At 37.4% G+C, this 25,328-nt stretch overlaps 11 protein-coding genes across 11 annotated transcripts; 6 read left to right on the top strand and 5 right to left on the bottom strand.

Moving 5' to 3' along the window:
- Window positions 1–84: 84 nt before the first annotated feature.
- B0P05DRAFT_586114 (uncharacterized protein) lies at window positions 85–311 on the bottom strand (the record flags this gene model as incomplete). Its single annotated transcript, XM_051582487.1, has 2 exons — window positions 85–95; window positions 134–311. 2 exons carry the CDS (start codon window positions 309–311, stop codon window positions 85–87), a joined length of 189 nt encoding a protein of 62 aa, XP_051436181.1.
- Window positions 312–986: 675 nt separating this feature from the next.
- Window positions 987–4,092, top strand: B0P05DRAFT_467471 (BRO1-like domain-containing protein; the record flags this gene model as incomplete). The annotated part of the gene is made up of 3 exons (XM_051574385.1): window positions 987–1,267; window positions 1,309–2,944; window positions 2,992–4,092. 3 exons carry the CDS (start codon window positions 987–989, stop codon window positions 4,090–4,092), a joined length of 3,018 nt encoding a protein of 1,005 aa, XP_051436180.1.
- Window positions 4,093–4,170: 78 nt separating this feature from the next.
- On the top strand, window positions 4,171–5,333 carry B0P05DRAFT_537057 (guanine nucleotide-binding protein subunit alpha). Its single transcript, XM_051577674.1, has 3 exons — window positions 4,171–4,631; window positions 4,674–4,932; window positions 4,975–5,333. Exons 1-3 carry the CDS (start codon window positions 4,183–4,185, stop codon window positions 5,314–5,316), a joined length of 1,050 nt encoding a protein of 349 aa, XP_051436179.1. The 5' UTR covers window positions 4,171–4,182; the 3' UTR covers window positions 5,317–5,333.
- A 127-nt stretch (window positions 5,334–5,460) lies between these two features.
- Window positions 5,461–5,931, bottom strand: B0P05DRAFT_467666 (uncharacterized protein; the record flags this gene model as incomplete). Its single annotated transcript, XM_051574390.1, has 1 exon — window positions 5,461–5,931. A coding segment is annotated over one exon (471 nt), but the record flags the coding sequence as incomplete, so codon positions are not given.
- Window positions 5,932–8,210: 2,279 nt separating this feature from the next.
- On the bottom strand, window positions 8,211–8,687 carry B0P05DRAFT_447785 (uncharacterized protein; the record flags this gene model as incomplete). Its single annotated transcript, XM_051573833.1, has 1 exon — window positions 8,211–8,687. A coding segment is annotated over one exon (477 nt), but the record flags the coding sequence as incomplete, so codon positions are not given.
- Window positions 8,688–9,612: 925 nt separating this feature from the next.
- B0P05DRAFT_508124 (chitin synthase III catalytic subunit-domain-containing protein) lies at window positions 9,613–12,623 on the top strand. Its single transcript, XM_051575564.1, has 6 exons — window positions 9,613–10,668; window positions 11,363–11,487; window positions 11,556–11,636; window positions 11,683–11,786; window positions 11,836–11,946; window positions 11,999–12,623. Exons 1-6 carry the CDS (start codon window positions 9,620–9,622, stop codon window positions 12,593–12,595), a joined length of 2,067 nt encoding a protein of 688 aa, XP_051436176.1. The 5' UTR covers window positions 9,613–9,619; the 3' UTR covers window positions 12,596–12,623.
- A 591-nt stretch (window positions 12,624–13,214) lies between these two features.
- On the top strand, window positions 13,215–14,680 carry B0P05DRAFT_570696 (uncharacterized protein; the record flags this gene model as incomplete). The annotated part of the gene is made up of 4 exons (XM_051581329.1): window positions 13,215–13,283; window positions 13,331–13,449; window positions 13,496–14,630; window positions 14,678–14,680. The coding sequence occupies 4 exons, from the start codon at window positions 13,215–13,217 to the stop codon at window positions 14,678–14,680; spliced, it is 1,326 nt and encodes a 441-aa protein (XP_051436175.1).
- Window positions 14,681–14,754: 74 nt separating this feature from the next.
- Window positions 14,755–15,839, top strand: B0P05DRAFT_537045 (mitochondrial genome maintenance protein). Its single transcript, XM_051577673.1, has 4 exons — window positions 14,755–14,907; window positions 14,960–15,266; window positions 15,319–15,708; window positions 15,753–15,839. Exons 1-4 carry the CDS (start codon window positions 14,845–14,847, stop codon window positions 15,773–15,775), a joined length of 783 nt encoding a protein of 260 aa, XP_051436174.1. The 5' UTR covers window positions 14,755–14,844; the 3' UTR covers window positions 15,776–15,839.
- Window positions 15,840–16,449: 610 nt separating this feature from the next.
- On the bottom strand, window positions 16,450–17,676 carry B0P05DRAFT_586107 (Zinc/iron permease; the record flags this gene model as incomplete). The annotated part of the gene is made up of 4 exons (XM_051582486.1): window positions 16,450–16,803; window positions 16,850–17,343; window positions 17,395–17,580; window positions 17,634–17,676. The coding sequence occupies 4 exons, from the start codon at window positions 17,674–17,676 to the stop codon at window positions 16,450–16,452; spliced, it is 1,077 nt and encodes a 358-aa protein (XP_051436173.1).
- A 1,695-nt stretch (window positions 17,677–19,371) lies between these two features.
- B0P05DRAFT_537036 (methionine aminopeptidase 1-like protein) lies at window positions 19,372–20,877 on the bottom strand. Its single transcript, XM_051577672.1, has 8 exons — window positions 20,697–20,877; window positions 20,612–20,648; window positions 20,466–20,567; window positions 20,303–20,412; window positions 20,191–20,257; window positions 20,059–20,143; window positions 19,664–20,010; window positions 19,372–19,615 (listed from the first exon to the last, which is right to left on the bottom strand). The coding sequence occupies exons 1-8, from the start codon at window positions 20,826–20,828 to the stop codon at window positions 19,425–19,427; spliced, it is 1,071 nt and encodes a 356-aa protein (XP_051436172.1). The 5' UTR covers window positions 20,829–20,877; the 3' UTR covers window positions 19,372–19,424.
- A 2,197-nt stretch (window positions 20,878–23,074) lies between these two features.
- Window positions 23,075–25,248, top strand: B0P05DRAFT_537032 (NADH dehydrogenase flavoprotein 1). The gene is given in 10 exon segments (XM_051577671.1): window positions 23,075–23,246; window positions 23,321–23,666; window positions 23,729–23,862; window positions 23,914–24,223; window positions 24,280–24,516; window positions 24,568–24,614; window positions 24,632–24,633; window positions 24,754–24,830; window positions 24,879–25,039; window positions 25,104–25,248. The coding sequence occupies 10 exon segments, from the start codon at window positions 23,219–23,221 to the stop codon at window positions 25,187–25,189; spliced, it is 1,428 nt and encodes a 475-aa protein (XP_051436171.1). The 5' UTR covers window positions 23,075–23,218; the 3' UTR covers window positions 25,190–25,248.
- Window positions 25,249–25,328: the final 80 nt, after the last annotated feature.

Below are 25,328 nucleotides of genomic sequence, written 5' to 3'. Positions count from 1 at the left end.
TTTTTTAAATTTTGTTTATTACATAAAGAATGGTCTATACAAAAAGGAGTGATGTACACATGCGTAGAAATAAGGTATGGTAATTTACAATAATGCTGTTATTTACAATGAGAGAGATAGTTTGACTATTTACAAATGATTCTTGCTGAAGAAGTAGGAGGGGCAGTAGAACTAGTGTTTCTTGATGCAGTGGATCCTTTGTTGAGTTGTTCTTTTGTGTAAATAGATAATTGACGAGCATATTCATATCTTGCCATGGCCATAATTTCATCTCTTGTGAATCTCTTGGGGGTTTCTGTTTGATTTGACATGATGATAGAATGATAAAGAATAAGAAAAAAAGAAAAATAGAAAATGCTCTTTTTATGTGTGATATTTCATCCCCGAAAATCAATATGCCGTATTCCAATCAGCTTGATGTTTCACTAATATTGAGATGTCTATTTAAAGAAACGATGATATCATATATTCCTTTTCTCTCCAAATGATGTAAAATGAAAACCAGTTCTTGCTGCATTTTGATTGGTTACTCAAATACGAACTATAACATACGATGCCAATTTCTTGGATCTTGCCAAACTAAGAAAATATCGAGGATTAGCGTAGCGTGAAATTTCGCATCCATCTTTTGGGTGGCCGACATTCCCTTGAAACACTTTAACAAGTGATTTATGCAATGATTTTATTGGTCTCATTGTTTGAATCAAAAAAGGGTTCTTACGAAAACAAGTTGCACAAGCCAATAATGATGCCATTTCGGACATCTTGCTTTTGAGGATGATTCCGAATCATTTATGTACGCAATCAAAGTTCAGTTTTAAACACTGGAGAACAGGCAGTAGTCTATTTAACATTCTTGTCGACTATGACGCATCTTTCATAAACAAAAAAGATAGACGATGTGACCTTGTCTGAGAAAGAAAGAAGGAGAGGAGGAGGGGGAATTTCTTTTTTTTTCTCTCTTTTTTGTTTATTTCCAACCCGAGATGACAACACCTCAAATACCCTTCATAAGTGCTCCATTTAAAAAGACAGATGATGTCGACTGGACAAATCCACTGAAAAAATACATTGCTCGCTTCTATCAAGACGATCCCGAAAAATACCAAGAAGAAACTCAGTCTTTTAATAGGTTACGCCAAGATATACGCGGTGCAGGAAAAGACTTGACTGGTAGAGACTTACTCTATCGTTATTTTGGACAACTCGAATTACTCGACTTACGGTTCCCTGTAGATGAAAAGCACGTCAAAGTGTTGTTTAACTGGTAAGATGTCTACAGATGAGACTAAGACTTACAAAACTTAGGTATGACGCATTCAATAACCGCGCTATATCTCAATACTCGCTTGCGTTTGAGAAAGCAAGTGTCATCTTTAATGAGGCTGCTACTTTATCTGCCATTGCTAGCTCTCAAAACAGAGCTGAAACAGAAGGCCGTAAAAGAGCTTTTCATTACTTTCAAGCCTCTGCTGGTATGTTTCAATACATCAATGACAATTTCTTGCATGCTCCCTCCGAAGATTTAAGTCGCGAAACAGTCAATATGTTGAGTGAATTAATGCTTGCTCAAGCTCAAGAGTGCTTTTTGGAAAGTAGTATACGAGAAAAAACAAAGGATGGACTGGTTGCTAAGCTGGCTAGTCATGCAGCTTGGGTGTATGGTAACATGGTAGATTCACTGACTGATGCAGTCAACCGTGGTGTAGGCGTGGATCGATCCTGGATTATTATTTGTCAGATCAAACAAAAATACTATGCTGCTACAGCTCAGGAACACAAAGCAGCTGCTTGTGAAGCAGAAGCTAAATACGGTGAATGTGTCAGTCGTTATGTTGCAGCTGAGTCTGCTGCTAAAGAAGCTAGCAAATTGGCCAATAGCTTGAGTTCTGCTTTGAGCTCTTCCAACCATGCAAACGGTACTGTTCCTTCAGAAAGTGCTGCTTCTCTTCAAGAATTGTGCAAGATAAAGACAGCTACTTGTACTGAGAAATTGACATCAGCTACTCGCGATAATGATATGATTTACCATGAGACAGTACCTCAAGAGTCTATTTTGACCCCTATTGATCGTCTCAAGGCAGTCAAGACCATTCCTATCTCTGAACTCTATGGTCCAGACGAAATGAAGAAAGTGATTGGCGCTGATCTCTTCTCAAAACTAATTCCTATCAGTGTGCATGAGAGTGCATCACTTTATTCTGAGGAAATTGCAAAGTTACTTCGTGCAGAAAACGAACGTTGCGACCTTGCCAAAGCTGAATTAAATGCTTCGTTGGATTACATGAAATTGCCTGGTTCATTGGCCAAATTCAAGCAACAACAACAGCAACAAGAGTCAGCAGGTTCTTTGGACAGTTATGCTACTCCCCCCTCGGAAGTCAAGGCTTGGGCTGACCACATTGCTTCTGAAGAATGTCGTTCTCCTCTAGGTGAATTAGTCAATACGGTATCTGCTTTAAATGCCAAAGCAAGACAGGCTTTGGATGAAATCAGTTTGAACCTGGATCAAGAAATGAGGGATTGCGAACAAGGCAGAATACAATATGCTGATCAATGGACTCAGGCCCCCTCAGGCCCCCTTACTTCTGAGTTCAGGCATGATATTGCCAATCATCGTCGTACACTTGACAATGCTGCTTCATCTGACAGCCAATTGTTAAGCAGATATGAGACCGTAAGACGCAATATTGACATTCTGAAGCATGGAGGACAAAGTCAGCATTTGGAAGGTGCTTATGCTGAATGTATTGCTAGCCTTGCTGAAAAGAAGAATGTCAATGGTGGTGCCAGCATGGATCTTTTGGACTTGGATTTTGGAGGACAGAGTCAAAAGACAGATAATGGTTTGAGTGAAAAAGTGCAACGTGTAGAAAGTATCATTGAAAAGTTGCGCAAGATTGAAAAGGACCGTGATGATACATTCCGTGATTTGAAGGACAAAGTAAGGATACATACTTAGAAAAAAATCGGGGTTTTAATGGTCTATAGACAATGCAAGATGATATTTCTCAATTGTTGATCTTGAACAAGAAGGCCAATGTTGAACAACAAATCTTTGCTGCAGAGCTTGAAAAGTTTCGTCCTCATCAACAACGTATTTCAGCTACCATTCAACATCAGCAACAAGCTATTCAAGACTTAACAGCTGCTTTCAGGAGCTTGATGGAAGGCAATGAAGCACAAACATTGCAATCTCAACATGACAAGGCTGAAAGGTTGCGCCGTAATTTGACAGCTGATTTCAGTGAAGCTAATGCGGTCTATGTTGAAATCAAGGAAGGTTTGCAGCGTGGGCTTCAGTTCTACTCTGGTTTGCAAGACACAGTAGATTCTTTGAAACAGAACATTCAGCGCTTCATTACAGAAAGAACAAATGAAAGAACTCGCTTAATGGAGACTATTGAAAGCAACAAAAGTACGCGTGAGCAAGAATTGCTGCGTGAAACATTGAACAAGTACACGAGTGCTCCTCCTCTTCCTGTCCAATCTACGCCTTCTTCTTCTGCCATGTCTCATTTAACCAACCAAACACGCCAAATGTCCATGAATGAACCTAGCGCACCTATGGGATACACACCTGCACCTCCACCTAAACCACAAGCATTTGTTCAACAGCAACAATACCATGCTCCTCCTACCAATACTTCACCTTATGGTATGTATGGTTCTCCTACAACACCCAGTTATCAACAGGTTCCTTCTCCCTATGCTCCTCCTCCTGTTCAATCGCCTATGCAACAAGTACCACCACCTCGTCCCTTGTATAATCAACCACCTTATCAACCTCAGTTACCAAACTACCCTCCTCCTCCTCAACAACAACAACCTTATTATGGTGGCAACATGGTTCCTTCTATGCCACCTCAATACCGTCCTCAATATCACCCTCAACAACCTCAAGTCCCGGCTTACAGTCCTCAAGGATACCAGCCTCCTTATCATCCTCAACAACAACAACAGTGGCAACAACCACCACCACCGCCACCATCACAACAACAACAACAACCGCAATGGCAACAATCCATGTATCAACAGCCACCACCACCTCAACAGCAGCAAAGACCTCCTTCAGGAAGCTTATTGGATTAAAGTAGTTGGTTGAAATCAATATCAAATGATATCTATTTACACATAATAAACTTTTTTTTTCTTACTTTCTTTCTTTTAATTTCCCGAAGTATGGGTTGTCGACTATCCAAAACTTCGAATGAACAAGTGCGTGATAGAGAAATCAATCAACAGCTTAAACAAGAAAGGAGCCAGTTACAAAAACAAGTCAAATTGCTTATGTTGGGTGCCGGAGAATCAGGCAAATCAACTGTACTTAAGCAAATGAAACTAATTCATGGAGGCTATTCACCCAAAGAAAGAGCTCAATACAAGGAAATCATTTATTCAAATACAATACAATCCATGCGTGTCATATTAAAAGCCATGGAAAAGATGGAAATCGAATTAGAAGATCCAGATCATGCCAAGTACCGTGATATCATTTATGACACGCCAATGCAGATTAGCCGCCTTCCCACAAAAGTGGCAGATGCCTTACGTGTGTTGTGGAACGATGCACATGTGTTGACGGCCTTTGGTCGAAGCCGCGAATACCAATTGAATGATTCAGCCAAATAGTAACGTATACATACTACTTATAAATATTAAGTTTCATCTAGTTTCTTTGATGCTCTGGATAGAATAAGCAATCCAGACTATCTGCCTACAAACCGAGACGTATTAATGACTCGAGTCAAGAGCACAGGCATTACAGAAGTAGTGTTTAAGATAGGTGATGTTGTTTATCGTATGGTAGATGTGGGTGGTCAGAGATCAGAAAGGAAGAAGTGGATCCATTGTTTTGATGATGTTGTCGCTATTATCTTTATGGTAGCTTTGTCTGAATTTGACCAAGTATTGATTGAAGATGAAAGAGTGGTAAAGCAGCATTCATACTCTACAGCCATTTATTTCTCATAGAATCGAATGGAAGAATCCTTTGTGCTATTTGACTCTATTTGTAATTCGGCTTGGTTCAAGCAGACTTCCCTTATCTTGTTTCTCAACAAGACAGATATCTTTAAGGAAAAAATACAAAGCCAGCTGTTGTCCAATACTTTTCCAGACTACAAGGGCGAGAACACTTATGAACAGACAAGTCAATATATCATGAAGCGATTCTTGTCTCTAAACAGACAGCCTTCAAAACAAATTTATACTCATTTTACATGCGCCACAGACACAGAACAGATTGAGTTTGTTATGTCTGTAGTGAATGATATCATTATTAGAGATAATTTACATGACCAAGGGCTATTATAAACTTTTTTTTGTAGAACTATGTTCCTGTTTTATTTAAAGTCCTAAAGGTATCATAATGAGTGATAATTAAGACTGGAGGGGTATGATGTGCAATAAGAAGGGGAGAGGAAAGGTACATAAGTTTAACTAGTAAGGAAAGTGATTTCAGTCAGAAAATATTAGTTCTTGTTCGTCGGATTGTTTAGTCAGCAGGCGTTTGATTATGGAGAGTACAGCAGAAAAGGTGAAGGGTGTGGAATCAAAAACTGAACGCCAATGGCTGGACCATAGACCTTCCAATGTGCTAGCGCAAATTTGTTGCGTGGATAGGGTTGGGAATGCAGAATGACTGGAACGACTGATGGTGGTACGGAGATTGGGGAGTTGTCGTAAGAGATGAATTGAAGGAGCGGTAAGAGAAGGATCGATATATTTGGAGAGGATGTGACACCAGATTTTGTATTTGACTGGACAAAGAAAGTTGAGATGGTCAAGTGTGTCAATGGTGTTGCGACGGAAGTAAGGACAGTGAATACATTGAGGGCTAGTGATGAGCTTCGGTAATTTTTGGTATAGGTAGAAGTGATTGTTGATGGTTTTGTGTAGGAAGCGAAACCAGATGTTACGGGAGCAATGTGTGCTTTAAAGTGACCAAAAGGCTTTCCAATTAGGGACAGTGTCAAAAGGTGAGGTGAGTGTAGGAATGTGTTGGGGAAGTAAGGCTTTATAACCAGAAATAGTGGGAGGTGCAGGTTTGAAAACTAGGTTGAAAAGAAGGGTGGTGAGGTCATGAATTAGCGTAGAAGGAATGTTAAAAGCATGCATGATTTGTGTAAAATATTCGGGATGGACCCGATCATAAGCTTTCTCCTGATCTAAGAGCAAACCAATGGATTCTGATTTGTTGTAAGTGGCTATAGCTTGGACATTGTATAGTATTTGATCATTTTCAGCAATAAAACGTCCAGACATAAAACCCATTTGGTGAGGAGAAATACACTTGGAGAAATGCGGCATAAGTCTTGCATCAATTAACCTAGTGAATATCTTAGCATCGATGCTGATAAGCGAGGTGGAACGCCAGTTTCGCGGATCAGTCAAACCTCTTTTTTTTTTGGGTATTAGTACCATAAAAGTGTGTGCCCAGCTGACAGGAAAAATTCCTGAACTAACTGCATCAGAAAACACTTGAGTAGTGACTAGCCCTGTTTCTCGGTGGTTTAAGAGGACGGCGATCAGTTCATAGGGCAGACCATCGACGCCAGGACTACTATGGCTAGGACATCTAGCCGCACCGTCGAGGATGTCATCCAGGGAAAAGGAGGAGGTCAATTTGCCGTGTTGAATATATGGAATTCTATCTGAGGGGGGAATAATGTTAGCAAAAATCTTGAATTAAGATATGGTTTACCGTTTCAGGTGTGTATAATTTGTCATAGAAGGTATAAACGGCAGACTGCATGTCCTTGTTTGATTCACATAACTGTCTTGTAGATGGATGAAGTAAAGCCGGCATGGTCTTTTTTGCTGATCGTGTCTTGATAGTGTTCTTGAGATAGCTGGCCGACTTTTCTCCTTTCTTACGCCACTGTTTGCTTGCTCTTAAAGCTAGGGTATCAATAAGGTCCTGTTGAACGATAGCTATTTGTTTTTCGACGATAGGGAGTCTCTCGTGCAGTATAGCGGTTTGACGGTACTGGTGAAGCACCTTGTTTCTTTTAGATTGAAGACGACAAAGTAGATGACGTTGTCATGCTGCCCTACGAACTTTCGGGCGATGTTTTAGCAATAGTTTTGATTTGGTTCCATTTCTCTTGTGGTGTGAGTGGTGTACTAGATGATGTTATGGACGAGTGTTGATAATAGTTGTCGAGTGCTTGGTAGAGTTTTTTAATGCAATGCTCGTTGTTAGCAAGACGAGGATGGGCATGCAATAGACTGGTGCCTTTAATAAATTGTGGGAATGTAAATTGAACTAAAAGAAGTGTATGGTCGGTCCAAGTGGATGAGACGAAATCAATTGAAGGATGAGAGACTGAATGAACTAATACTTCATTTGCAGATATGTAGTCGATTGTTGCGCATTTATTGCCGGAGCGAAATGTAGGTGGAGCAGTGGTGAAGTTAAGCTCATGAGTAACTTCCGTATGTTGTGCACAAAGGAGGTGGTGCCAACGCCATTGAGGAGAAATCTGGGAAATGTTACCGTTATCAAAAACGGTTTGAAGGAAGGATTGAAAGCTATAATTGAAGCCGCCAGAAAAATCAAATGGAATTGTAGTGGTAGAGTAAGAGAAGGACATATCAAAAAGTTCAGAGAAAGGAGAAAGTTGTAACAGATAAGTAAAGAAATCCTGTCGATCACGGCTGACTATTGGTGCATACATATTAAATAACATAAATTAAGGGAAAAAAAGAAGAGGAGTGAGATACTTTTGCTAGAATTAACCTCTGGTCTAAAGTAATAAGGTAAGGAGTGATGTTGATATTGAGGTTGAGACTGAATATCCCATAGTGTTTGGTCCATATAGAAGCCTGACACTGGAGTTACATATCAACTCTTTGTTGAGTATTGAGAGATTGGGCATAAGTTTCCTGCAAGCATAGGAAATCAATGAGAGGAGAATGAGTATGTAGAAATCGTGTAAGGTCGCTGCTGCTTTGAAGTTGTGATGGTTTGGCTAGGCTACGACAATTGAGTGAGCATAGAGAGAGGTTAGTAATAAGATTGTTCATATTATTCATACTTAAAAAGAAGTGTACATCCTTGTTATCGGAATTTTGAGACATATTTATTAAGATGAAACCAGTTGAGCTTCCCCGGCAAGGTTGATTGTGCTGTTGCAGTTGTCACTTGATTCAGATAGAGGTTGATTTGGATCAGTGAAGAGTAAAGCAGCGGTGTCCATATCTATATCTGCATTGAAATTCTCTTGTCGATCGTCATTGGAGAGGAGATCTATTTGTTCTTGTGTAATCCATTGTCTTTTGTAGAAATCCCGGGTCACTGCCTTGTTGATAGGAGCACGTAAATAAGCAATGGTGGGAAGTGCTCTTTGATTGTTCAGGCGGTATGCTTCAATAGTTCGAGTTTCGTCATCTTTGTCTTTGAAATCCGGATTCTGGACAACAGAGTGGTGTAGTGGATTAAAATCCCCCTTGATTTGGATACCGCGTTTGATGGTAAGTACTTTGGCTTCCTCCAAGCAGTCGTTATAAAAGAGGATTGCCACCGTGCCATGAGCTGGATAATGAATATCGAGGATACGTGCACAGTTAAGACCTAGTTGATGCAATCGATTACGCATTTCTCGAAGAGGTAAACGGTGGCGATTGGGTAAGTATAAGTATTGAAATCCTTGCAATTCAGATACTGGAGTGAGAGGATGAGCAATTGACATGAATTGTCTGTTGGAGAGTTTTGTTCTAGACGTTCTACGTTGGGTAGGTGTACGAGTTACAGAAGCAAATGTTTTTTGATGGCTAGGGATTTTTTGTTTTGGAACATATTTAGAGGTGGTTCTTGGTACCCCTAATGTATTGAGCGAAGAGAAGTCAGCCTCGTTACCTGTGGTAGTAATTTCCTTCATGTTTTCATGAAGAGCGTTGAGAGGGGCGGATTCGGGGGTGTCGGGATTATTGTCGGAGTAGGAAGCTTTCGAGTAACTTTTCCAGTTTTCTGTGCGACTGGATGAAATCTTCGAGGGTTTTGTTGGTTGCAGCTAATTCAGATCTGAGTTGTGCATTGTAGGCTTTGTATCGAAAAAGTCACTCCTGCATTTGAAGCATGTCGTCTTTCGCAGGTTGTGGTTCCTGAGTGTCAGAGAGCGCAACGGCTCTGTTTCGGGTTACACAGGCGTTGTGAGGAACCACCGAGGATTTCTTAAGTACAGTAACTTAGTCTGCTGCCATCTTATTTGTGATGGATTCTGGAGACGTGCTTTTTCTGGAGCGTTTTCTTGAGTGATGAGGAAGACGAGATGAAGGCTCGATTGGTTTAGGAGTCAGAGTTTGTTTGGGACCGATGATATTATTCGTGTTTGTGACTTTGGATGATCTAATATCGGTTATCTTACTAGAAATTTGGGAGGTAGTAACGATGGGCGATGTTTGGTTGTTGAGGATGTTGGTTGTTGACAAGATATCTGTATTTGATGGTGTTCTCGGAGTTTAAAAGACGCTAAGTGTTCTTTAGCGGAGAGAAATGTGGCTATTATACAGATTGGGACTAGTCGGATTCAAGTGTTACAATATAGTTAGACTGGTTTTTAGTTACCATCTCCTATTTGTTTTTTAATGTTTTTTTCTTTCTCTTTTTCTCAAAATGATGGAAAGATTTACAAGAAATAGGGCACTTGTGATGCTCCTGGCAGCTATTTTTTTGGTGTCTTTATTAGCGTTTGTGTCTAATTTAGCACCTCATCAATCACGATCATTATTCAACAATACAAAACAAGAAGAAGTACCTATTGTTGCTCCAGAAGTATCAGGCACGGATATACCAGAAGAAGAGGACCTTGTGCCTGTCATAGCAAAGCCAGTGAGTGAAAAAGATTGGAAGCCAAAAAAATGGGGTCATTTGAACGCAGAAATCGAAGAAGCCATTGCCTATAACGTGCGTACAGCCAGCAAAGACCGTATCTTATTGACAGCTGTGGCAAACCAAGGCATGGCTGAATACACATTGAACTGGATCGCTTCTCTCAAAGAATGTGGATTGGACAACAAATTTTTAGTGTTTGCTATCGATCAAGAGTTTGTCACAACAATGAAGGAGGCGGGCTATGGCAAGCATGTCGTCATGATTCCCAAAGAATGGTTCCACAAGGAGCTGTCCGGCGAATTTGAAGAATGGCTATCATCAGGCTATACACCTATCACACACTCTAAATCTCTCGTCGTGGAGCGCTTATTGTATACTGGTGTGACAGTTTGGTTCTCTGACGTTGATATTGTTTTTACTTCACCTGCTATTTATAATTACTTGGTCATGAAACTCAATGCTCGAAAGCAAACAGAGACTTTGTTCTCTCAAGAAACAGAACAAAAAATTATTAATTCTGGATTTTATGTGATGCGACCTACCAACACCAACAAGCGTATTTTGGAAGCATCTATTTACATTCAAGATACAGAACAAAACAAGAAGCCAGAAGTGACTCAACAGCGTGCTATCAACCGTGTATTGGACGATATGAATCTCAACTATCAGACAAGTCCAATTGTGCTTTTGGACTTAATGTTGTTCCCTCATGGACGTGCTTACTTTGATAATCAAATCCCTACTAAATACGGCATGACTCCCATGATTGTTCATGCCAACTATCGTAAGGGCGCCAACAAGAAGAAAGATTTGCAAAAGTTTGGTCTTTGGTATATTTAAGAGAGGAATACCCTAATGCTGTATTAAATAAATAAATAAATAAAAAGATAGAGATGTGTGCTTTCAGAGGAAGGGCTTGGACCCACAATTTGGTATAGAAACAGATTTAGGTTCCTGTGAATTGCGTTATTTTAAATGAATTCAAATTACAAGATGATTTGCGATGACGTTAGCGTATAATGTTGGTCAGCCAGTCTCCATCAGAAGAGACCGGTAAGCTGTTTATACGCTCCCTCTCGCGAACTTCGAGATGAATCCTATATTCGATACTTAGGATTCAAACCCTTTTTATCGAAATGCCTAAGCCGGGTTTGCTGAATATGCGCTGAGATATGCAAGTTTGAGGATAAACTGACTATGGCATTGGACATTTTATTATGTCAAGTGAATGAAAACCGGGTTTAGAAAGAAAGAACAATAAATTGATGGGCTCGCATGTCAGAATTTTTTTTCTTTTGATAGAATGAAGCCTCAGCGTAATTTGAGCTATTTATAGTTAATTAAAGTGTCACAATATCAGCCTCTAAAATAAACCCCCTCTTCTCCTTTTCTGTTTTATTTCACTTTCTTTCTTTCTTTCTCTCCTTTTCTCTCCTTATACTCTTTTTTTTTTTTATTTTAGCCATTCAAAAAGCACAAAGAAAAAACTATGGTTAATATTGTATATAAATTCGAAGCATTTAGCTTCACTGGCATATGTCAGACTGTATCTTTACCACTGTGTCCATTGATAGGACAGGCAAATGGTGTTGAACCTGTTTGTTATTCACGCAATATTGATTTAGCAAGCAATTTGATCTTTCAGCCTGGTAAAGAAACAATACAAATCTAAATAAAACTATGTTACTGATATATATATATATATATATTGAATTAGCCACTTTGGTCACTGATTGTGTTGCTATTGTAATGGCAGCCATCATGATTTACCATATTCGATCTAAATATACTGCAGTTGGTACGTAAAATATACAACAAGATATAAACAATTAACACCAGCCTAGGTCGTAAGGAAATCGTCATGTTCTTTTATTTATATATGATCACTACTTTTCTTGAAATGTTACTTGTAACTGGTATTATACCTACCTCATCGGTCGTTTATCCCGTATGTATAACTGTGTCTTTATATGTAACATTATTCATATATTTTGTAGTGGTTTACTGCCGTTCATATTGGTTTCATGTGTGCGACATTTTGGTGTTTATTATTAAATGGCTTTGTTGGATTTCAGTTTGCAGAAGATGGTACACCATTATCACTTTGGGTAAGAACAGTGAATAAGTATATGGACAAATATTCACTTCTTTTTTTAATAGTCTATTCGTATCAGTTCATTCATTATCTTTTTATTAACTGGATTTATTGCTATCGCTACATTTAAAAATATTGGCCCCTTTTCTTATGCTGCACCTGGTGCTTTATGGACTTTCTATTTTATTGTCAATGGTATTGCATTCATTGTCTATGTTATTTCACAAATCATTCTTGTTGTCAACACATTGGACGATCTCTGGCCATTAGGTGATATCTTATTCGGCACTGCTTTCTTTATTATTGGCCAAGTGATTATCTATGTCTTTTCTGTTGCCATTTGTAATGAAGTACAACATTATGTAGACGGTATGTTCTTTAGTGCTATCTGTAGCTTGTTGGCTGTCATGATGGTCTACAAGTACTGGGATTCAATCACAAAGGAGGACCTTGAATTCTCAGTAGGTGCCAAGCAGAACAGTTGGGAGATCAAAGAATCCTTGGGCGAAGATGAATTATCACAAAGTTACGGTACTTATGGTTCAAAGACACAAGTGCAAACACAACCTCAACACCAACAACCATATCAACCTCAGTATCAACCTCAATACCAACCTCAATATGGACAACAACAATACAACCAACAACCCTATCCTTATTAAAATAAAAAAAAGAGGTTAAATCTACAAACGAATTAGCAGTCCTACATAAATTTAATTAGCTTGCAGAAATACTTTGCGTCTGTCCCCAATTTGGTGCCTTAAAGTGAGCAAGAATGGGGTCAGATCGAAAACAGTGTTGAATTGAATTCTTTTTTTTTTGAGAGGGTTGAGAACTAGCAAAGTTTCACTAAAAATAACTTGGGAGAGGCCAGCGATATCGACTGACAAAGCGGAGTGAGCGTCTCAGGATGTAGCTGCCCTTCTCTTCTTCACTAAGATACGCACATGGGGCTACTACACAACAAAGCTTCCTTTTGTTCTACAAATCTTCTCATTTATAAGAAAGATGTCTGACGACAACCTTTAGGACTCAGAGGCGCCGTCTACTAGTATCTATATCACATGTGAACTGCTTGTACATGAGAGCATATATGACATTTTGAATCTGATGATAAGAAAGCCATCAGAAGAGCTTACAATCTGACCCAAGTTATTTTTGTTAGATCTCAATATGCTTTTGATAGCTTTCCAGTCTATTTTTTTTAAAAAAAAAAATCGGTGCTTTAAATTAATTCAAATGGGATATGCCACGTTGGTGCATTCATCTCTTCTTTTCTTCATGACCGCTTTACCTAAAGAACAAGTAGAAGCTACTTTTAAAAGCTTGTTGCAAAAGAAACATAATAAAGTCCGTATTCTATCATTCTATATTGCATATTCATCTATTTGATGTAGGGTTGTTTTGATTGTAATGCCAGAGGTCCTACATGGGCTTCTGTCCCATTTGGTGTCTTCATATGCCAAGAATGTGCTGCTAGCCATCGAAATCTCGGTGTACATATTAGTTTTGTCAAGTAAATAGTATTATGCATAATGACATTGACTTATTGTGTTAATTAGGTCTACATTACTCGATGCATGGACACGCGAACAGTTAGATCTGATGATGGCAGGAGGCAATGCCCACGCACGCGAAGCCTTTGGTGGAGCTGCTTCTATATCGGACATCAAGTCAAAGTATACAAGCAGAAGTGCAATTGCCTACAAGACAAAGTTGCAGAGAAAAACTCAGCATTTAGAACAGTCAAAAGAAAGTAATGATTTGATTAATTTTGATCAACAACAACAACAACAACAATCATTGATTGATATGGATGAAAAAGAAGCAGAATTAAATAACTCTTTTCAACAACCAACTGATTTTGATGAATTAGACATATTTAAGCCTGTATCACCAACAGCGACAGCAACAACAAAAGCATCTGTCTTTGACGATCTTCTTTCTTTTCCTGATACAAAACCTAACGATACCACTCAGCCCACGGCTGATCTTTTATCTTCACCTAGTTATGACCCATTAGAAGAATTTATGACTAAGCCAGCAACGAATACAGCAGTAGACGATTTCTTTGATCAGCTTGAGAAACCTGCAACAAAAAAAAGAACCATAAAGCCTCCTAAAAGCCATCATACAAAGCTAGGAGCACGTAGAGTACAGAATAATGTGTTTCAACAACAAGCAGAACTTGCTCTTAAAGAAGAAAAGATGAGAGCAGAAGGATTAGATGAAGAAACAATAGGTAGAAACAGTCGAAATCAAGCATTGAAAACAGATAATTCAGTCTTTATACCTAAATTACAATCACCTACATCAACACGCTTACAGTATCAATCGCCTCAGCCTAAAAAAGAAGAGGAAAAACTAAATGAGAGATTAGGCATCATGACACTTTCTTCTAAGTCCAAGAAAGAAGAGCAAGACGATGAAGATCATTTTGCGAGAGAAAAGTTTGGTAATGCAAAAGCAATATCCTCTGATCAATACTTTGGAAGAAATGAATATGATCCGCAGCAATCTGCTGCTCAATCATCCCGTTTAGCTCAATTTCAGGGCTCACAAAGTATTTCTTCAGATCAATATTTCGGTAGAAAACCACCAAAATACACTTCTTCTTCTACACCTATTTCTAAAAAGATCATTAAAGCAGCTAGTAAGGGTGCTACTAAGCTACAAAACATATTAGCTGACTTGGAGGTAATTGTTCATGTAGAGTTTATGTGGTTATACTCATATTTCAATAGTAATTCATTCATTTTTTTTTTTTTTTTTTTTTTTTTGCATTAAACTTGACTTCCTTTTTTCAAATATGTTACGGGGGTTAAAAAGGACCTGACAGCTTTTTTTTTTTAAAAAAAAATGTCAAAACCCTCCGTAGTTTTTTTCTTTCCTTTTTCTTTGTTTTTAAGACATGCAAGTCTTTGGAGGTTTAAAAAGAACTTTATTAATAAATAGACCTTATACAGTTTTATTTGTAAGCTAGACTATATCGATTTTTCAGACTTAACTCGTTTTATGACCTTTAGACTCGCTTTGTTGCGACAACACGCTATGTTCGAGTAAATAAAAAAGAAGTTGTGACGCCAGCCAGCAAGCTCAAGACAGAAATAAAGCCTACAGAAGTAAAGCCTACAGAAAAAATTGAGAGTAATATCACTACACCTCAGCAATTTCCTACCACCAGTCAATTTGATACACCCCTTGAAGCACCAGAAGGAACAGGTCATAATTGGTCTTCTTCTTTCTTTGGTCTTTCTACTGAGCCATTTCCTCGAGAGGTTTCTGATATTCTATTGGAGCCTATTAATTCTGATGATATTGAGATCAAGCCAGGTAAGGTAAAAGAAAGAATCAATTTTGGTACATATAAATTAATCAATACAAGATGGCCTGCTTTATTTGCCTGAAATTAAGTACAGACGTATATTAAACAGAGCATTTGGACCTGGTGGTTGGGGTTTAGCCCCTCGTGGAGAACATACGATTTCACCCAAGAATATATCAAGAGAATATGCATTGATTTGTAAAGGTAGATTTGTATCTCAAGCAAGGGGAGAACAAGATTTTTTTGATATATCAGGACTCCCTACTGCATCTGAAGGATGTAAATCCAATGCATTGATGCGTTGTTGTAAGGATTTGGGTATTGCATCTGAACTATGGGACCCTTCTTTCATTCGTAAATTCAAAAAGAAGCATTGTGTTGAAGTTTGGGCCGAGCATGTGACTACCAAGAAGAAGAAGAAGTTGTGGCGAAAGAAAGACGATGTCTTGGGTAAGAAATCACTTTACTATAATGAAATCTAAATATAATCATAGAATACCCTTACAAAGAGAATTAACATTGACATTAATCGGCGCATCCAGCATGCCTCTTTTCTTTTCTTTTTTTTTTTTTGTTATAAGGAATAAATGCCGATTCTTTATAAATATAGCTTTTTTTCTTTTTTTTTTCTTCTTTTATTCTCTTTCTGTTTTATATAATGCATCATTCAATTATTTTCTTTTTAATATTCCTTAAGCTCGTTACTGCTTTTATCAAAGACGACACAGACCAAAAAGAAGAAGCAACCAATGCATTTCTTTATCAACATCCCTCAACAACTACCGCATAAGCATTTCTTGTTCAAAGACCAAATACCCGACCACTTTTTTCTTGTAAAATAAATTATATAGCATAATATCACATGCGTATCATGTGTTGAACATAAAGGAATAAACAAACTAATTTTATATGCCTCAAAAACGATTATGATTCCCCCCCCCTCTGTAGCGACAAAAAAGACGTAATGCAAAACTACAATAGATAGCATCAAGACCTTTATTGTTCTTAAGCAAGTCCTTTGTTTTAACCTGAATGGATAAAAGCAAAATAAAAAAGGATGGCTACAGGAACATGTGACAAATTCAGGACGCATGTAGCACTAAAAGACTTTCTAAATCATAAGAGATTTTATTAAATACTAAGAGATATATATATAAAAAAGAGATGGCATAATCATATCGATAGAGTAAATTAAGCCCATTTTCCTATCAATGACATGAGACCGGCACCAATATACATAGAAAGGAAACTGCAGATTTTGCGTGTAGTAGAGGCATTGTGGAAAGCATTGTTATGACTCATTTCCATACTCATGAGTGAAACATAGGCATTATAAAGAAGAATACCAGCAGAAAGAGAATCAAGAATAGCAGAAGACAACACAGCAGAATAAGAATTGGGATTATAGCTAGTACGGATACCAATACCAATAGCAATACCAATAGGAGTCATAATGACATAAAGTAAACCCATCAAAGTGGGCTTGTACCAGTGTGTATAACCAACTTCATTTAAACGAGTACCTAATGCCATACCTTCAAAGAACTAGGTCGAATTAGACATACATACAAAGCGTTGTTATTATTCTTACCTGGTGAAAGACAAGAGCAATGAGTAAAGTAATGAACTCGTCATTGTCAGTCGTAGCCAATGAAATACCAATCAAAATGGAGTGCATAACAATACCAAGTTCGAGAATATAAGTACCAATGTGTTTGTATGCTTCATCACTTTCAAGAAGAGCACCATGAGCATGACCATGATCGTCACCGATATGATGATGATGATGGTGTTGTTCGTTATCAGTGACAGTTTGTTTGGAGAGATGAGATGCCTTATCAGTTGGTTCGACAGATCTGCCCAATTCAGTATCTGCTCGTTCTTGTTTGAGTCTATGAAGCCTGTTTACGTGGGCAACAGATGAAATTTCAAGTAATTGAAGAGCAAAAGAAGCAATCATACAAAAGACACCGGCAAATGCACCATAAGACAACCATCCATCTGTTAAGCAAGGACTTTCAAAATTCTCGAGAGCATCAGGAAGCATATGAACAAAAGCAGTAGCCAAAATAACACCAGTACCAACTAAACTTCTTGTAAATACATGCTTCATTCCTTTTTTTATGAATTACTTACAAAATTTTCCAACAGTCAGAAGCCAATCGCGAATATCGCCTTTTTTATAAGGACTAATACGATGTAATAAGATAGGAACATAAGTACCAACTGCACTAGTAGCCAGAATGATGAAGATAGAACCGACTCGAAGACCCAGATTGTATTCTTCAATAGGCAAAGATGCACAAGCATCTTCTTCAGAGTCTATAGATAAAAGAAAATAAGTATTCTATACATTTTTTTTCATGTTTTATTACCATCGCTTTGTGCAAAGACTTGATTTAAACAAAATAAAGCCATGAAAGGCAAATACAATTTCAAGCTTTTTGACATTTCAAGTTAATTAATCTAAATGAAGAATGAAAAAAGACAATGAAAGAACAGAAAAAGAAGAACCTCTGTATTTATATAGAAATAAAATAAAAAGAAAGAGACCAAAATAGTCAATTGAGGCCGTTGCACATGTTGAAAAAGATGGAAGATCAAAGTGACAGATAGGGTACTCTTGATTTGACAGTTGGCCAATGAGAGACAAAAATTTCCAACATAAGTCACAGTCCTCGACTACAAAGGTACTCTTTTTACGCAATGATCAGAATTTTTCGGGTTGTACAAGGACTATTCATCATTAGGAAAATTTCTACATTTATATTTTTTTGTCAAAGCAATGTCGTACTTGAGCTTCATCACTCATCATTTCTTCTCTTCCGTTTTGGCTATTCTTTTTCTATTATTATTCACCGGCTCAAAGCGAAAAGATTTCTGTAAAAAACGTCACTTTTCTTGTTTCAGATTCCTAGATTTCGTGTGTAATGCTTCTTTTTTTTTTATAACAACTCGTAATATGAGTAAGCAAAAAGCATAGACCTTCCTAGAATCAATGATGCGAGAGCTTTCTCTTTCATTGGACTCAACAAGTCTCCAGCCAAGAGTATTTTCTCCATAATAAGTTGACCAATATTAGAGAACAATTGTAGGCTCTGAAGTGATGGCTTTTTGCCCAAATGTTAATTCAGAAGACTAATTATAGGCTATGTATTACATTCGGATATCGAAGTACTAAGAAGACGTTTTCTTCAAGATAGCATCTGTTTTTTTTTAAAAAAAAGTGCCCTGTCTAATGATAGCAATTGAAATAATCCACTACTTTGTTAAAAGACAATCCTTATAATAGATGTTTACAGATTTTTCAATGTTAAAAAAAGAGCTATAAGATTATCTACTTTCATTTCTTGTTTAAATATGTATAAGATTAGATCCTGTTTTGTAATCCTAGTTTTTAAGGTCAAAACTATACAAACAATGTATTTTATTATTTGCAAGTCAAACACACAATCTAGCAGTAAAAGCGATACTTGAAATATATAAGAAGCACTTTTAGCGTCTAAGCAATCGAAGATATCAGAAGGATTACACAAGCTAGGACCATCTCTAAAACGAGAATATCTATAGTAGCACAGCCCGCCCATGCCCTTGAGATTGTTGCGAGTTTTTTGATAGTTACAGGTTTAATAGATGCTATGATCAATGTAAACGCATGGAATGTAAATTAAGCATGTAAACTGAAGTGACAGTCAGTTTATGACTAAAAGAAAAAATAGAACCAGAAATTTTTTGGAAGCTTACGAATCAAGTGTAACTGAGCTTGATATGTCCACATTGATATTGAGTGGCCTTAAGGGCCTTTAAACTATATTTACATACTGATTTGTACCTTTATTTTGAGATTCATTATTTTGTCATTATATAAATTTACGTGTAACCAAGAGTGTAATTCTTAATTACAACTCTTTCATTCACTTTCATTTCTCCCATTTCTCTCTAAAACTTTCAAAAAAACACACATACTATCTCAAGACTACTTTTATAATTATCGCTTTTATTACCAGCATCACTTGGCTAGTTTTAATTATAATTTTCAATCATTAGTTACAAACTTATTAACAAACAAATAAAGTCAGTATTATTCTTTTAGTTAAAACAACAGTCCACAAATTAATACATGAAAATTGACTGAGTTTATTAAAGATTCAAAGTGTGTCTATAGTCTATTTTGTCAAGATTTCGCAGCCATTTTCAGTAACAAGTAAAGTATGTTCAAATTGAGCAGAACGCTTTCCGTCGGAGGTAACAGCAGTCCAGTTATCAGGCCAGATTTCATCTCTCCAACCACCTTCACAAATCATGGGTTCAATAGTAAAACAATGGCCTGGCTTTATTATACCAATGGCCTTATTGTCTAAATTTTAGTGAGTATATAAATGCAAGAATGTAACATGTTGCTTACTGCTGTAATGAGGCACATTTGGTGCACAATGGAAAAGTTGGTTGATACCATGTCCACTAAAGGTACGATTGACAGAAAAACCATTCTTTTTAGCATGATCTTCAATGACTTTACCGAAATCACGATATCTGACACCAGGTTTAACCATAGCAATAGCTTTCTCTAGACATTCTCTAGCAGTGTTGATCAACTGTTTACCCTTGGCATCCACATTGCCAACACAGTAAGTTGCATTCATGTCACCATGGAAACCATTGTAATAACAACTAATATCGAGATTAACAATATCACCATCTTTCAAAGGACGTTTGTCAGGAATACCATGACAAATAACTTCATTAACAGATCTATTCAAAAGAAAAATTAGGCTTACTTTTTATAAGAACATTGCTTACATGCAAACGGACTTGGGGAATTTGTAATAATTTAAAGGAGAAGGATAAGCGCCACGTTCAATGGTAGCCTTGTGGATGATTTCATCTAAAGTAATAGTTATAGACTGCCTGATAGACTAAAAAGTGACTTACCAATTTCATCTGGGGTGATTCCAGGACGAATGGCTGCAGCACCAGCATCAAGCACTTCGCGACAAATCTATCCATGGTAAGCATATCATTAGGTACCTATATGTATTTTTACCTTGCACACTTTACGCATGCCCTCAATTTCTTCGGCATTCAAGATCTTGATAGTTGAACTAGAGCGAACATTTTGTTCAGAAATAGGAATACTGGTTTCAGCATAGTCGGCTATGGTATATGTGAGAAAAAGAGTACTTTTCTGAGCAAATCAAATGACTTACGGCGCATAATACCCTCAGGGACTTCACGTCGAGGAGAGAGAGGATAGACAGCACGAAGTTCACCCGTATAACGATAATTAGGAAAAGGATCATGAGGTTCGCCTAAACAAATGAGTAAAAGGGAATCAAGTTTATATGTGCATTACTTTCAATCTTGGCTTTATGAACTAGTTTATGTTGACCCTACTTCCAATGTCAGTCATTGATTTGAACATAATTTTATCAACTTACCCAGTTTTTCTTGAAGCAATCTTGAGAGCAAAAGAATGAACCGCCAATCTTGAGTTTAATACAAGTGGGACATTGAAGAGTAGCAGGCTTGTCACAGCCTTCCGAAATACAAGTTTTGTCAGTGGATGCCATCCTTTCTAAACAGTAAAGAAAAAAAATTTCACGCAGAGAAAAAAAGACTGAGAATCAAAAGGCGATACTATACACAACCTATTTTGGGTTATTTGTGAACATTTATATGCATGAAAAAGGTGAACGCTCTCTGGCAAACGTCAAATGCTTTTCAGAATAAGTACATCTAAATTGCTTTTGAAATAGCCATTTCACTCTAGATACATGGCTTGATTGAAAAAGGGCATCACAATCATAAAAAGCGCAAGTTTATCATTATCAATTTAGCAACTCTTGTTGTTCTTTTTGATGATGCAAGAAGAAAAACAAAGTTAATGATAAACTTAAATACTCCAAATGTGCTTCAAAGGTGTTAGCCTTTGGAGAATGTGTTTGCTTATCACTTGTGTTATGAAAATGCTATGATATGAATAAAAAACCTTATAGACACTTCTGTATATTTCCACAGTATTTTACCACTTAAGCAACCGTATTCCTTTTATCAATAGTCTCGTAGAACAGAAGTCTGTAGCTTATGTTATTTGATTCTTGAACTCGAAACAACATTCCTTGAACAAAAAAACGGGTTGTCAAGCAATGTCGCATCAAAGATTGGCTTGATATCTATAAAATTTGTAAACAATAAACTTATGAAGATATATTATGCTATTTGAAGCGCCAAAAAGCATAGAGAAGTAAAAACATGGTTGATCTATAATGTAAATATGGGGGGGGGTAAAAGGACAAAAGATGTATAGGATGGCTGGTATCGAAGATTGAAACGGAAGGTAGCTCCAGTTCTTCATCCTGCCACATCTAATTTTGGGCTTTTGCTTAGAACTGCATAAAGACACAAGTATTGGGCTTTGGTGCAGTGATAAAAGATGTAAGTATTTGCATCCTGAGTCTATTGATATAGCAAAAACAGCAACTTTGCTGCTAAACTATCAAGAAAAAAGGCAAAAACGTTTATAAGGGGTTTCACCCATATCATACCATTTTCATAGTACGATTGACAAGCAAACACATTTACCAAAAACTATAGCCTCTAATGCACATTTTGAGTATTTAAGCTTATCAATAGCTCTATCTTTCATCATGCAGCGCTAAAAAGAAGCTCAAAGAGTTGTCAAGTCGAACATTTCCATGAGTAGTACCCTTTGATCAAAAGGCTATTCTGGCCAAATTTTACGTCGTTTTTTTTTTTTGGTCCAAATCAACTCCAAAAGAAGCATAGATATTATTAAACATCGCTTGTAAGCATTCAGAGCATTTATCATTGTATAAATAGGCTTTATGCTGCCTTTATGCCCAAGAAGATGATTTAAATGAGTTGTTGTCTCTTTCACTGTTGAGACATTTGTTTGTCTTGTGCTTCTGTCTTATGGATAAGTTTTGTAGTGTCATATTGTTTATCCAAACAGAGTACCTCATTAAAAAAAACAATTGGTTCTCTAAATTGAAGAAATCAAAATGTTTTGGGGAACTCAATGTAACTTTATGATAAAAGATAGATAAAAGAAGGTGTTTAGCGCACGCATCAAGTATGGTATAAACCACCATACAATCACACATTCGTTTTGACTACTTACACTTTTTCTAATGAAGGCGTAACCGGATTAAAAGGCAGAATGTCTTTTGCACGATTTAATGAAACCAATGACATATAGTTTTGAAGAAAATCCTCCAACCATTCATATATTTTTATCGACCGAATTCAGAACACTTTTCTCTTGCTGCTGCGTATCTTTTAGACTAATTTTTTAACTGGTATTTCCGCTTTGACTATTGTATCTATTGAGTCATAAAAATCATAACATTCCTGAGCATGCATTGTCTCCCAAACCTTATCGAGCATCCTCTGGATCAGTGAATAAGGTACAAACCTCACAATGGCAAACTGTTAAAGTGGTTTACCTGTTTGCATAGTGACCATTTGCCAGTTGTCAAAGTACCGTAGCAACGGTACCTCATTTTGGAAAAGTTCTGTAGCAACAGTTTTTAATTAACTGTCAAATCAGCTTTTATTGTTTCATGCAATAGGTCAAGATACAACTAAAAAAAAAAAAAAAAAAAAAAAAAAAAAAAAAAAAACTTGTACATATCCAGTTATTTTCCATATTAAAACAGATGAGGTTTACTACCAGCAGACGAAAATGGTTCGCATGATAGAGCTTGCCAAAGTTCCTTGATCGTTTTTGACTGTATACCTTCATATTAAAGTCCGTCCATTTTATGGCTCGAGTCAATTGAAACAGAGCGCGACGTCATTCAACGCGGAGTGCGAAGCGCTGGCACTGCCTGAACTGGGGTTAATTCTATCAAATTTCGTATCAAACTTTTTCTCTTCTTGTTTGCTTAACCCCCAACTCTTCACTAAAAACCACCCCCCTCTTCTTTATTATCGGTTAATGTTGAGACAAATTGCCGTGAAGCGTGGTATGAGAACATAAATGCAACTTGGACTTTAAAAGAGAAACAACAATTAACATGTTTGTTTATCAATTTTCTAGCTGCGCCTATATTAGCTCGCCAACAATTGAAAGTTATTCCTACTGTAGCACGTACCTTTGCTACTGAAGCAACTCCCGATCCTAACGCAAACCCAATCACTGGAAAGACAACTTTCGGTGGTCTTCATGACGACGATCGTATCTTCACCAACGTTTATTCAAAGCATGACTTCCGTTTGAAGGGTGCCATGAAGCGTGGTGATTGGTACAAGACTAAGGAAATCCTCCTCAAGGGCCACGAATGGATTCTCAAGGAAATGAAGGAATCCGGTCTTCGTGGTCGTGGTGGTGCTGGTTTCCCTACTGGTCTCAAGTGGAGTTTCATGAATAAGCCTTTGGATGGCCGGTAAATTCGCTTTTTTCTTTTTTCTTTTTAATAGTTCAATCACTTATTTATTTGCCATATAGTCCTCGTTACCTTGTTATCAATGCTGATGAAGGTGAACCTGGTACCTGTAAAGACCGTGAAATTCTTCGTGGTGATCCCCACAAGTTGATTGAAGGCTGTCTCTTGGCTGGTTCTGCCATGAAGGCTAACGCTGGTAAATTCTTGATTCTTAATGTTATTTGTATACTCATCTTTTGTTGAATAGCTTACATTTATATTCGTGGTGAATTTTACCAAGAAGCCACTAACCTTCAAATTGCCATTGATGAAGCCTACAAGGCTGGTTTGATTGGTAAAAATGCTTGCGGAACTGGATATGACTTTGATGTTTACATTCACCGTGGTGCCGGTGCTTACATTTGTGGTGAAGAAACTAGTTTGATTGAATCTATTGAAGGCAAACAAGGCAAGCCCAGATTGAAGCCACCATTCCCTGCTGATGTTGGTCTCTTTGGTTGCCCTACCACTGTCACCAACGTTGAAACTGTTGCTGTTGCTCCTACCATTCTCAGACGGTAAGGGTGCATATTTTTTTTTGTAGATCGATATTAACCATGTAAAATGATGATAGTGGTGGATCTTGGTTTGCCAGTTTTGGTCGTCCCCGTAACTCTGGTACTAAGCTCTTCTGTATCTCAGGTCATGTCAACAACCCTGCCACTGTTGAAGAAGAAATGTCTATTCCTTTGAGAGAATTAATTGAAAAACACTGTGGCGGTGTCCGTGGTGGCTGGGATAACTTGCTTGGTATCGTTCCCGGTGGTAGTTCCGTCCCTGTTCTTACCCAAGATATCTGTTCAGATGTTTTGTATGTTCATTATTGTTGGCCAAGTTTAGTGTATTAATGTATTTTTTATAGGATGGATTTCGATGCTCTTCGTGATGTTCAATCTGGTCTTGGTACTGGTAAGTAGTAGCAAATTCTTTACTGTGCTGCGCATACTCATTTGACATTTATTCATTTATTTTCTTAAAAATTTTTGATCAACATTAGCTGGTAAGTGATGGCATAAATATCATTTAGCATATACTGATATAACATATAGCTGTCATTGTTATGGATAAGAGTACAGATATTGTTGCAGCCATTTCTAGATTTGCCAAGTTTTACAGACACGAAAGGTAAATAGAAAAGAAAAAAAGTCTAATACAATACTTAATTCTCTATAGTTGTGGTCAATGTACACCATGCCGTGAAGGTACTAAGTGGCTTGAATCCATGATGGACCGTTTCGAAGTCGGTCGCGCTAAGAGAGAAGAAATTGATCAAATGTGGGAATTGACAAAGCAAATCGAAGGTCACACCATTTGTGCTTTGGGTGATGCTGCTGGTACGTATTTTTTTTTTTTTTTGTATTGTTTGAATATGAGATTAACTCTTAATTCTTTTTAAAGCATGGCCAGTTCAAGGTCTCGTAAGATCCTTTAGACCTGAATTAGAAGCTAGAATTGATCAATTCAACAAGAGTTTGCAACAATAGGAGTTATTCAGTTAGAAAATTTGGAAAAATAAATAAAGGTTTTTAAGCAACTTGTACTTTATAATAGTGATTTGAACTTTTGCAGGAATTTAAAAAGGACTTTGTCTAATCTTTTTTTCTGTTTTCGTTAAACCTAGTT

The sequence above is a fragment of the Gilbertella persicaria genome, assembly GCF_025201335.1.
Source record: "Gilbertella persicaria strain CBS 190.32 chromosome Unknown B0P05scaffold_14, whole genome shotgun sequence".
Classification (NCBI taxonomy): Eukaryota; Fungi; Mucoromycota; class Mucoromycetes; order Mucorales; family Choanephoraceae; genus Gilbertella; species Gilbertella persicaria.
Note: the sequence above shows the minus strand (reverse complement) of the source record. Positions and strands in the feature narration are given on the sequence as shown.

Bases quoted from the DNA above. Each gene is read 5' to 3' on its own strand.
- B0P05DRAFT_537045 (XM_051577673.1), top strand. From the start codon at position 14,845: ATGCAAGTCTTTGGAGGTTTAAAAAGAACTTTATTAATAAATAGACCT. The intron at 14,908-14,959 runs GTAAGCTAGACT...TATGACCTTTAG, and splicing joins GACCTTATACAGTTTTATTT to ACTCGCTTTGTTGCGACAAC. The intron at 15,709-15,752 runs GTAAGAAATCAC...ATATAATCATAG, and splicing joins AAAGAAAGACGATGTCTTGG to AATACCCTTACAAAGAGAAT.
- B0P05DRAFT_537036 (XM_051577672.1), bottom strand. From the start codon at position 20,828: ATGGCATCCACTGACAAAACTTGTATTTCGGAAGGCTGTGACAAGCCT. The intron at 20,413-20,465 runs GTAAGTCATTTG...CATATACCATAG, and splicing joins CCCTGAGGGTATTATGCGCC to CCGACTATGCTGAAACCAGT. The intron at 20,258-20,302 runs GTAAAAATACAT...TACCATGGATAG, and splicing joins GCATGCGTAAAGTGTGCAAG to ATTTGTCGCGAAGTGCTTGA.
- B0P05DRAFT_508124 (XM_051575564.1), top strand. From the start codon at position 9,620: ATGATGGAAAGATTTACAAGAAATAGGGCACTTGTGATGCTCCTGGCA. The intron at 11,488-11,555 runs GTAAAGAAACAA...ATATTGAATTAG, and splicing joins CAATTTGATCTTTCAGCCTG to CCACTTTGGTCACTGATTGT. The intron at 11,787-11,835 runs GTATGTATAACT...TATATTTTGTAG, and splicing joins CCTCATCGGTCGTTTATCCC to TGGTTTACTGCCGTTCATAT.
- B0P05DRAFT_537057 (XM_051577674.1), top strand. From the start codon at position 4,183: ATGGGTTGTCGACTATCCAAAACTTCGAATGAACAAGTGCGTGATAGA. The intron at 4,632-4,673 runs GTAACGTATACA...AGTTTCATCTAG, and splicing joins TTGAATGATTCAGCCAAATA to TTTCTTTGATGCTCTGGATA. The intron at 4,933-4,974 runs GTAAAGCAGCAT...TATTTCTCATAG, and splicing joins TGATTGAAGATGAAAGAGTG to AATCGAATGGAAGAATCCTT.
- B0P05DRAFT_537032 (XM_051577671.1), top strand. From the start codon at position 23,219: ATGTTGAGACAAATTGCCGTGAAGCGTG. The intron at 23,667-23,728 runs GTAAATTCGCTT...TTTGCCATATAG, and splicing joins AATAAGCCTTTGGATGGCCG to TCCTCGTTACCTTGTTATCA. The intron at 24,831-24,878 runs GTAAATAGAAAA...AATTCTCTATAG, and splicing joins AAGTTTTACAGACACGAAAG to TTGTGGTCAATGTACACCAT.